General features: G+C 40.5%; 1 protein-coding gene across 5 annotated transcripts in view; it reads right to left on the bottom strand.

Moving 5' to 3' along the window:
• Positions 1–12019, bottom strand: part of ZNF512 (zinc finger protein 512) — a 38637-nt gene extending 26618 nt beyond the window's left edge. For 3 of the 5 annotated variants that reach the window (XM_007971108.3, XM_038006720.2, XM_007971109.3), the window contains exons 1-2: positions 11897–12019; positions 11320–11378 (exon numbers count right to left, since the gene is read on the bottom strand). In XM_007971108.3, coding sequence (XP_007969299.1) covers positions 11320–11378; positions 11897–11926 — 89 coding nt within the window. In that variant the 5' untranslated portion in view covers positions 11927–12019. The remainder of the gene's footprint in view (positions 1–11319; positions 11379–11896) is intronic. The other 2 variants (XM_007971112.3, XM_007971113.3) reach the window with 1 other exon arrangement.
• Positions 12020–12135: the final 116 nt, after the last annotated feature.

Below are 12135 nucleotides of genomic sequence, written 5' to 3'. Positions count from 1 at the left end.
TAAGTATGAATTTGCAATGAGGATGAACCCCACTTTCAGAGCAGCATGGGCAGCTTTAATTCTAGAAACTCCCTTCTTTCTGACCAGGTAAATCAGGAAAAAAGGTCCCTGCAGACCAGAGTTGGGGGACTGGGGGTGGGGGGAATGCTGGAGAGAAAACAGGCAAAAAAGAGAATCCCTTAATTCAGTGTATAAATCCACACAAGTCACAACTTAACCTTAGCCATGAATGTATGGCATATATCCATACGTACCAGCCTAGCAAAGACTTTGAAAACCAAAATAAGATTCAAACTCTAATGTGACCCAAACAAAAGCAGCAAAAGCCTGGAGAACTGAAACAAGATTGGAAACACCTGCAGAAGTTTCAGACCAGCCCCTGAGCTATTCACGTTTGGGACAGCCCAAATCATCATAGCAAAGACATAAAGAACAGAACTGAGATTTTAACCAATGCCTCCAAAAGCAAGACAGAAGTTCTGGCCTGAACCTGAAGCAGGGTTGCCTGCTAAAAACAGAAATAGCAACATTCCCCAGAAGAATTATAATAGGACCCAAAATCTACACAAACAGTATTCACAATGATGAGGATAAATTCCAAAATTATGCAATACACAAAGAACCAGGAAAATGTGAGCAATTTTCAAAGGAACAGATGACCAAAACCTGCCAACCCCAAGGTGATCCAGATGTTGGGACTATCAAATACTTTTAATAAAAAAGAAATACTTTCTTATAAAGAAAACACACAAGAAATGAAGGAAAAGGTAGGAATCATCAGCAGAAAAAGAAACCGTAAAAAAGAACCAAATGAAGTCTTAGAACTGAAAAATACAGTATCTGAAATACAAACTCATCAGATAGGTTCAGTAATAGAATGGAGATGACAGAGGAAAGAGTCCGTGAACTTGAAGACCCGTTCAATAGAAATGACCCAGTCTCCATCAGGTATGGTGGCTCCCGCCTGTAATCCCAGCACTTTGGGAGGCCGATGCAGGCAGATCACAAGGTCAGGAGTTCAAGACCAGCCTGACCAACCTAGTGAAACCCTGTCTCTACTAAAAATACAAAAAAATTAGCTAGGCCTGGTGGCAGGTGCCTGTAATCTCAGCTACTCAGGAGGCAGGAGAATGGCTTGAACCTAGGAGGTGGAGGTTGCGGTGAGCAGAGATCGTGTCACTGCACTCCAGCCTGGGTGATAGTGCGAGACTCCGTTTCAAAAAAATAAAAAATAATAATTTAAAAAAAAAAGCCTGAAGAACAAAGAGAAAAAAAGATTGAAAAACAGTCAACAGAACCCTAATACCAAAAGTTTTAACTTAAGTGTAGTTGTAATCCCAGAGGAGAGGCAAAAGATACTAAGGCAGAAAAATACATTTGAAAAAAAAAATGGTGGAAAATCCCCCACATTTGGTCAGATATAAATTTACAGATTCAAGGAGCTCAACAAACACCAAATAGGATAACTCAGAGAAAAACATACCAAGACACATCTTTTTGTTTTGTTTTGAAACACAGTCTCATTCTGTTCTACAGGCCAGAGTGCAGTGGCACATGGCTCACTGCAGCTTGGACCTCTCTGGCTCAAGTGATCCTCCCACTTCACCATACCCGAGTAGCTGAGACCACAGGTGCACACCATCATATCCACTAAACTCTGTGTTTTTTCATAGAGACAGGGTCTTGTTATGTTGCCCAGGTTGGTCCAAAGCACTTTTTTTCTTTTTTTTTTTTTGAGACAGGGTCTCACTCTGTCACTCAGGCTGGAGTGTAGTGGCTCAAGCACAGCCTCCGCCTCCCAGGCTTAAACAATCCTCCAACCTCAGCCTCCTGAGTAGCTGAGACCACAAGTGTGTGCCACGGTACCCCAGCTCATTCTTTTTCGTGTGTGTGTAGAGACGGGGTCTCACTTTGTTGTCCAGGCTGGTCTTAAACTCCTGGGCTCAAGCAATCTTCCTACCTCAGCCTCACAAAGTGCTGGGATTACAGGCATGAGCCACGGTACCCAACCAAGACACATCTTAATGAAACTATTCAGCCAGGAAGGGGAGAGGAGAGATGGGGGAGTGAAAAGAGGAAAAAAAAGAAAAAGAATATAAATATACTGGCTGGGCGTGGTGGCTCACGCCTATAATCCCAGCACTTTGGGAGGCCGAGGCAGGTGGATCACCTGAGGTCGGGAGTTCAAGACCAGCTTGACCAACATGGAGAAACCCCATCTCTACTAAAAATACAAAATTAGCTGGGCATGGTGGCACATGCCTATAATCCCAGCTACCAGGTAGGCTGAGGCAGAAGAAACACTTGAACCTGGGAGGCGGAGGTTGTGGTGAGCCAAGATCGTGCCATTTGTACTCCAGCCTGGGCAACAAGCGAAACTCCGTTTCAAAAAAAAAAAAAGGTAAACATGATAAATTATATAAGTATACTTTACTTCAATAAAAAATAAACTAGGCCAGGTGTTGTGGCTCACACCTGTAATCCCAGCACTTTGGGAGGCCAAGGCAGGCAGATCACTCGAGGTCAGGAGTTGGAGACCAGCCTGGCCAACATGGTGAAGCCCCACCTCTACTAAAATACAAAAATTAGCTGGGTATGGTGGTGGGTGCCTGTAGTCCCAGCTACTTGGGAGGCTGAGACAGGAGAATCACTTGAACCTGGGAAGCAGAGGATGCACTGAGCCAAGATCATGCCGCTGCACTCCAGCCGCCCTGGGCGACAGAGCAAGACTCCATCTCAAAAAAACAAAAAAATTAAAAATAAAAAAAAAAACTAAGCTGGGTGCAATGGCTCAAGCCTGTAATCCCAGCACTTTAGGAGGCTGAGGCAGGCAGATCCCTTGAGCCCAGGAATTCAAGACCAGCCTGGGCAACATGGCAAAACCCTATCTCTATTAAAAATACAAAAAATTAGCCAGTTGTGGTGGGGTGCACCTATAGTCCCAGCTACTCAGCAGGCTGAGGTGGGAGAATCACCTGAGCCCAGGAGGATGAGGCTGCAGTGAGCAGAGGTTGTACCACTGCACTTCAGCCTGGGCAACGGGAGTTAGATCCTGTCTCAAAATAACTTTTTTAAATAAATAAGAAACTATTCAAAGCCAAAGATTTTGTTTTAAACTAGAAAGCTTCAGAAAAGTGACATACTACATTACAGGAAATGATTTAAATGACCATGGGTTTCTCAACAGAAACCAAGAATGCCAGAAGACAGTACAGTATCTTTAAAATTGGACTAGTGTAATGGCTCACACTTGTAATCCCAGCACTTTGGGAGGCCAAGGCAGGGAGAATGTTTGAGCCCACGAGTTCAAGACCAGCTTAGGCAACATAGCAAGACCTTGTCTCCACAAAAAATAATTTTAAGGCTGGACGTGGTGGCTCATGCCTGTAATCCCAGAACTTTGGGAGGCCGAGGCAGGCGGATCACAAGGTCAAGAGATCAAGACCATCCTGGCCAACATGGTGAAACCCCGTCTCTACTAAAAATACAAAAATTAGCTGGGCATGGTGGCGTGTGCCTGCAGTCCCAGCTACCTGGAAGGCTGAGACAGGAGAAATGCTTGCACCTGGGAGGCAGAGGTTGCAGTGAGCCGAGATACGCCACTGTGCTCCAGCCTGGTGACAGAGCGAGACTCCGTCTCAAAAAATAATAATAATTTTAAGAACTTAATTGTACATTTTAAAATAAGTAAGAGTGTAACTGGACTGTCTATAACACAAAGGATAAATGCTTGAGGGGATGGATATCCCATTCCCCATGATGTGATTTCACATTGTATGCCTGTATCAAAATATCTCATGTACCACAGAAATATATATCCTTACTATGTACCCACAAAAAAATAAAAATAAACAAAATTTAAAGCAATTATCCAGGTGTGGTGCCATGCAACTATAGTCCCAGCTACTCAGGAGGCTAAAGTGGGAGGATCCCTTGAGCTGAGGAATTTGAGGCTTCAGTGAGCTATCACTGCGCCACTGCACTTCAGCCGTGGCAACAGAGTGAGACCCTGTCTCCAAAAAGAAAAAAGAAAAGGAAAAAGAAATATCTTTAAAATCTTGAGAGAAAAAATTTGTGAATTCAGAATTCTATATTCAGTGAAAATGTCCTCAGAAATAAAACTAAGAGAATTCGTTGTAAGCAGGCCTGCTCCATAAGAAATGCTAAAACAAATGATTCCAGCTGAAGAAAAATAGTAACAGAGAGAAAATTGGATTTTTAAGGATGAAGAAAGAGTAATAGAAATGGTAAACAGGCTGGGGTAGATGGCTCACACCTCTGTAATGTCAGCTACTTGGGAGGCTGAGGTGGGAGGATCACTTGAGCCCAGTAAGCAATGAATGTACCAGCAACTCCAGCCTGTGCAACAGAGCAAGACACTGTCTCTTGAAAATACAAGAGGAGAGGCAGACACACAGCATTCAAATAATCCAAAAGAAGAAACTCAGGAACAAAAAACAAGGGATAAACAGAGAACAAAAAATAAAAGGGTAGACTATCCAACCATATCAATAATTAATTTAAATGTTTACAGGCTAAACACTCCAGTTAAAAGTCAGCAATTGACAGAGTAAATTAAAAAGTGATACCCTACTACATGCTACCTACAAGAAGCACACTCTAAAATATAAAGACATCTATAGATTGAAAGTAAACGGATGAAAAAAATTGTATCATACAATCAGCAAACATAAGGCTGGAATGACTATTTTAATATCAGATAAAACAGACTTCAAGACAAAGAGTACTGCCAGAAATAAAAAGAGACACTTCATAATGACAAAAGTGTCAAATCATTGGGAAGACATAATTACCCACCGTATGTGCCTAATAATAGAGCCTCAAAGTACACAAAGCGAAAACTGACAGAATTACAGGGGAAAATAGACAATTCCACAATCCTAGCAGAAAATTTAAGACCTCCCCCTTTCAGCAACTGGTACTAGACAAAAATTCAGTGAAAGATGAAAATTATCTGAACTGCACTATTAGCCACCTTGCTCTAGTTAACATTTACACAACACTACATCTAACAACTGCAGGATATATATTCTTTTCAAGTGCACATTGTGCATTCATTAAGCTAGATCTTACGCTGGGCCATCAACTTTAACTTTTATTAAAAGGATGAGAATTACACAGTGTATTCTCTGACCACATTGGTATCAACTCAGGAATCAATAATAGGAAGATATCTAAAAACAAAAAACACAAAAAATCCAAATATCTGCAAATTAAATGATCTACTTCTAAATAATTCATAGGTCCAAAATGAAATTACAAATGAAATTTGAAAATATTTTACACTGGAAAAACAACAAAAATATGCATATCAACATTTGTAGGATGCAACTAAAACAATACTTAGAAAGAAACTTAAAGCTCTAAATGCTTATACTAGAAAAGATCTAAAATCAATGACTTAAGAATTCACCTTAAGATACCTTAAAAGGAAAAGCAAAGTAAACCAAAGAAAAAGTAAGAAGAGAAACCCATGAACTAGAAAACAGACAACAAGGGAAATGTGGTTCTTTGAAATGATCACAAAATTGACAACCCTGTAGCTAGACTGATCAACAAAAAAAGATACTACAAATAACCAGTATCAGAAATGAAAGAGGGGTTATCGCAGATTATGTAGACACTAAGTAATAATATACTTTGAATAACTTCATGCTAATCTATGGAAAAATTACAATGAACAAATTTCTTTAAAAATACTACTTACCAAAACTGACACAAGAAGAAACTGGAAATCTAAGTAGCCCTGTATCTATTAAATAAACTGAATTTATAAAATCCTTCTCAAAGTGAAAACTCCAGGCCCACGTAGTTTCACTGCTGAATGCCATTGCAATGGTTTAAAACAAGATCAAAAGGAAAAAAGCAAAACTGTCCCTACTTGCAGATTATATGATTGCTTACAAAATAAATCCCAAGGAATCTACAAAACAATTACTAGAACTAATAAATTAATTTATAAAGTGTCAGGATACAAGGATAGCATACAAAGTCAACTGAATACTTATACACTAGCACCAATCAACTAGAAAATGACATTATAAAAATAATACCATTTACAATTACATCAGAATAAGATAATATACCTGGGAACAAACCTAACAAAAGATGTTCAAGACTTTTACAATGAAACTACAACACATTGCTGAGAGTAATTAAGAAGACTTAAATAAAGGCGAAAATATAGCATGTTCATAAATCAGAAAACTCAATATTGTTAAAATAGCAATTTTCCCCAAAGGAATCTATAGATTCAATATAATACCAATCAATACTCAGCAAGCTTCTTTTAATAGATATTGGCAACCCAATTCTATACTTTTTATAAAAACACAAAGAACTGAGAATAACCAAAACAATTTTGAAAAAGAACACTAAAGTTAGAGGACTTACTGATTTCAAGAGTCTAAATAAACACCAATAGAACAGAATAAGGAGAGTCCAGAAGCAGACCTACGCATATACATGTCCAAGTGAAGTTTGATAAAGGTGCCAAGGCAATTCAATAGAGAAAGAAAACTCTTTCCAACAACTGGGTATACAAATAGAAAAAAAAGCCAACACTGACCCTTACCATATAACAGTCACAGAAATTAACTCTAAATGAGTCACAGACCTAAATATAAAACCTATAAAACTTCTAGGAGAAAACACCAGAGAAAATCTTTGCAATTAGGGAGGCAAAAGTTCCTTTTTAATTACTATTATTTCTTAAGATGGAATCTCACTCTGTTGCCCAGGCTGGAGTGCAGTGGCGCCACCTCGACTCGCTACAACCTCCAGGGAGGCAAAAGTTTCTTAAATAGGATACAGAAAAGCATGAAACGTAAGAAAAAATGATAAATTTAAACCTTTTGCTCTTCAAAAGACATTATTAAGAAAATGAAAAACAAACCAGACTGTAAGGAAATATAATAGACAAAGGAGTTGTATTCAGGACAGATTTTTTTTAAATACCACAATCCAATAAGATAAACCACTTTTTTTAAGGGACAAAAATGTAAACTGACACTTTACAAAAGAAGATACACAAATGGTCAATAAGAATACGAACAGATGAAGGCTGGGCATGGTGGCACACATCGTTAACCCCACCACTTTGGGAGGCAAAGGTGGGCAGATCACCTGAGGTCGGGAGTTCGAGACCAGCCTGACCAACATGGAGAAACCCTGTCTCTACTAAAAACACAAAATAAGCTGGGCGTGATGGTGCATGCCTGTAATCCCAGCTACTCAGGAGGCTGAGGCAGAAGAATCACTTGAACAGGGGAGGCGGAGGTTGCGGTGAGCCGAGATCGTATCATTGCACTCCAGCCTGGGCAACAAGAGCGAAACTCTGTCTCAAAAAAATAAAAAATAAAAAAGAATATGAACAGATGCAAAAAAAATTTTTTTAAAAAGAATACGAACAGATCCTCAACATTATTATTCATATATGATGAATTAAAAACCACAAATTAGGCCAGGTGCGGTGGCTCAACGCTGTAACCCCAGCACTTTGGCAGGCCAAGGCGGGCAGAGCACTTGAGGTCAGGAGTTCAAGACCAGCCTGGCCAACATGGTGAAATCTCATCTCTACTAAAAATACCAAAATTAGTCAGGCACAGTAGTGAACACCTGTAATCCCAACTACTCAGGACGCTAAGGCAGGAGAATCAATTGAACCCAGGAGGCAAAGGGTTTGGTGAGCCGAGATCGGGCCACTGCACTCCAGGCTGGGTGACAGAGGGAGATCCTGTCTCAAAAACAAAAAAAACAAAAAAAAAACCCCACAAAAACCCACAAATTAAACCCACAGTGAGACACCGCTATACACCCATTAAATTAGCTCAAATTGAAAAGACTGACTCTCATACATTGCTGGTAGGAATGCAAAATAATACCACTTTGGAAAGCAGGTAGTTTCTTAAAAAGCTAAACATACTCCTGCCATATGAATCAACTAACCTATGACGGTAAATACCACCTTAGATATTTATCCAAAGAAATGAAAGCATTTGTCCACACAAGACTTGTACATGAATGTTCACAGCAGCCTTATTGTTTGACACCCTAAAACTGAAAATAACTCAAATGTCCATCAAGGTAGATGGCTAAACAAATTATGGTATCCATAATGGCATTCTACTCAGCAATAAAAACTATTTTTCATCTCAAAATCATTATTCTGAGTGAAAGAAATCATGAAAAAAATGAGAACATACTGTGTAACTTCACTTATATAAAATCCTAGAACATGCAAACCACTGTACAGTGGTGCCTGTGGACAGGAGTGGAGGAAGAATGGCAAAAAGACATGAACAAACTTTTGAGAGAGATGAAAACGTTTATTATCTTGATTGTGGCAATGGTTCCATGGGTACAGACATAGGTCAAAGCTGACCATGGTGTACGCTTTAAATATGTGCAGTCTATTGTACTCTAATTACACCTCAATAAAGGTATTTTTAAAATTTAATGGATTGGCAGCCCTCTAAGGCCAAAACCTACTATCCCAAACAATGCTAGAAAGACTTGAAGGGGCAGGCGCAGTGGTTCATGCCTGCAATCCTAGCACTTTGGGAGGCCAAGGTGGGCGAACTGCCTGAGCTCAGGAGTTCAAGACTAGCCTGGGCAACACGGTGAAACCCGTCTCTGCTAAAATACAAAAACTTAGCTGGGCACGGTGGTGTGTGCCTGTAATCCCAGCTACTCGGGAGGCCAAGGCAGGAGAATTGCTTGAACCCGGGAGGCGGAGGTTGTGGTGAGCCGAGATCATGCCACTGCACTCCAGCCTAGGAGACAGAGCAAGACTTCATCTCCAACAACAACAACAAGAAGACCTGATGGTACCAACAGGCCATTAAGAGCCAAGTCCCATGTAACAACTCTTAGGAAACTCTCCATGTAGGAATATCTTACTATCAGTGTAGGACTCAGAAATACAGTACCCATATACTTTCTTATGAATAAGCAAAAGCATACTGAAAAGGCAATAGTTCATATGATCATAATTGGAGATTAAGTCAACGTGGTTAGGGAATCCCTCCTCCAGGTCTCGTGTTTTATTTTTAAAGGACTCAACAAAAACAATTCTCAAGTATTTTACAATATCTACCCATCAACCCCAGGACATTTGATTATTTTAAAAAACCAGATTAAGCTCAAACTTCCCTTTCCATACATATAACAAGAAAAAGTTTTGTTGCGATACAATGACTACCATAACTGTATTTATTTTATAATTTGTTGTCATCAGTGTGGCAACTCTCAGCTTCTGATCACAAACATAAAAAGTTTAGCCTATTTTCAACTCCTTTCTGATCTAGCGAAAAATTTTAAAAGCCCCTAGCTCATTCTTCTACATGCAAATATTTAGATTTCATTAGAAAACTACTTTAGTTCATCTTGTTATTCTTTGTAAACTTATTTAATTCTACCCAGTCTTTAAAAGCTGGTGTTCTCCATGCTCTACTCTTCTCTGGTCTCACTTCTCACCATTGACTCTCAAATGCCACAATCTCCTAGGAAGCTAGTTAAAAATAAAGATTTCCACGCCCTAAACCCAATGATTCCAAATCTGGTTAATGCATAGGGACTCAATAATCTTATTTTTTGACAATTATCTCTAGGTGACCAAGGTTCACACTGAGAAACATCGCTCTAACCACTTTAACTAGAAGAGCCCATTAAAACGCTCAGCTTGTGGAGGAAAACATCATGTTTCCCATTATTTTTTACAGCTGATGATTCCCAACTCTGTATTTCAGACCAGCCGTTCATCTGAGGTCCAAACCTACTTGATTTTGTTCCAAATGTTGCTCCTCATTCAGAAAATCCTAGTTCTGTGAATTACACCAAAATTCACCTGATGGCCAAAGCCAGAAACCCATAGATATCCTATCTTCCTTCTCTTACTCACTTATCATCACAACCTGTACGCTCCCTATATGTTGTTCCCTATGTATTCCCTATGTATTGTTCCCACCACAGGCTGCATGTTCTTTATTAATCTGTTAGGCTATCATAATAACCTCTGAACCAGTTTCCCAGTACCCTTCCAAATCCATCCTTCATAATGCTGCCAGAGTGGCCTAAGACCAATTATCTGGCTATGTCATTCCCTCATTATCTCTTCCAGGATAAAATCCAAACACTGTAGCATGCCATAACAGGTCCTTCATGGTCTAGCCCCTACTAACCTCTCTAAACGCTCTCCCTGCAATCCCTCATCCTCCATCCCAGTCACACAGAACTACTTACTATCCCATTAACTTTTTCCACACGTTCACATACTGTTCTCTGTTCTGAAAAACCTTTCTCCTTCTCACTAACTGTATGATTCCTCAACTTTCAAGTTTCTACTTAGGAGTGACCTGCTCTGATAATCCTTCCCTTCCAAACTATCACTCCCTTTCCCCAAAGGCTAAATTAAATTCCCATTTAAAAATATTTACTTATTACAATGAACTCTGTTGTTCTACTTGCCTATCTCCCCTTCTAGATTGCTAGTTGTTTTTCATGCCTGTATACCTAACCTACTACAGAACTGGCACACAGCAAACATGTAGTAAATGTCACCTGAATGAATGAATCCATTTAATGTCTAGTTAACAAGAACGTTTTCTTTTGTATTAACCATGGAAAAACTAAGCACCTTCAGGGTACTAAATAACAAACCAGTCTTACAGCCAAGTAGTTTAAAAATACAAGGATTTCTTACAGCCATTTTTTTAAATCATCCATCCCAAGTTCATCACTGTATTTATGTGCATGAAATTGATGTCTGGAGAAATACGGAATTATCACTGAGTCACTGGTTCCATTTTTATTATAATTTGTACTCTTTTTATGCAAGCTAGGTTTTTCTCCCACACACCAGACTTAGACCTACACTGTCCAATCCGATAGCCACTAGCTACAGGTGGCTATTTAAAGTTAGTTAAAATTAAATAAAATTTAAAATTCAACCCCTCAGTCGCACTAGCCACATTTCAAGCGCTCAAAAGCTGTACAGGGCTAGTAGTTATGATACTAGACAGTGAAGATACAGAACATTTTCGTCACAAGAAGTTCTACTGGACAGCGCTGGCCACGAAATCACAAAAGAACCTTAGAAACCTAACTTACTTAGCAAATAAAATTTAAAATTCAGTCCCTCATTTGCACTAGCCACATTTCAACTACTCAAAATCCACACAGGGTTAGTGGCTATGATACTGGACAATGCAGATACAGAACATTTTCATCACAGGAAGAAGTTCTACTGGACAGCGCTGGCGACACAATCATAAAAGGACCTTAGAAAACCTCACTTACTTCTTAGCTCCCACGATCCTCGTGCTCCTCTGCTGCTTAAAGGTTGTGGGTCCCGAAGTCTAGCAAATCACAAGCACACGAGTGAGTGCTAGGGACCTCTGAACCTCGACCACAAAAAGACGAATTCCCCTATGCCCAGAGGAAACGAAGCTCTCCCGGGGCAACCACCTCAAACACAAGAAGGCAACACCTTTTAGGAAAAATATGCTGTCCTATCTTCCAGCAGTGCAAAGGCGGGTAACAATACCAGAGCCTTCGTCTTCCCCCATTCTCAAAGCCCTGTCCCAGGCTCTAAAAGGGAGGCCAAAAGAAAAGACAACGGATATGAGAGACATTGGGGATGTAAAAGGAATAGAAACTAATGGCAATGTGGCGAGGAATTAAATTCAAGGAGGTGGGGTACAAGCAGCAGAACGTGGGTAAAGAAAAAGGGGACAGGTGATCTGATCTAGAAGGGTGGGGCCTACGATGGCCTCTGATAAAACCAACTCTGAGCATGGGACAAAAGCGAGGGACCGCGTGTTCCGGGCTCGACAGCGCTACCTCTAAAGCATAACGGTCAAACCAAGAAACTCACGGCGGGTACAGCACCGAGTCTGGAAGACATCACTCCCTCTCCACGCCTAACAATTTCACCCAAGGGCTCCGGCCAGACCAACGCCACTTCCGCTTTCCTCGCCTCTCCCGGATGTGGGTTCGGCTCCGCCTAGCCCTCTTCTGAACTTCTACTTCCGCCTAGCAGCTTCCGAGGGGGCTGCGGCCGGAGCGAGTCACGTGATGAGTCACCCTCCGATTCCTCTGAGACCCCGCCCCACT

Source organism: Chlorocebus sabaeus, chromosome 14, assembly GCF_047675955.1.
Source record: "Chlorocebus sabaeus isolate Y175 chromosome 14, mChlSab1.0.hap1, whole genome shotgun sequence".
Lineage (NCBI taxonomy): Eukaryota > Metazoa > Chordata > Mammalia > Primates > Cercopithecidae > Chlorocebus > Chlorocebus sabaeus.
Note: the sequence above shows the minus strand (reverse complement) of the source record. Positions and strands in the feature narration are given on the sequence as shown.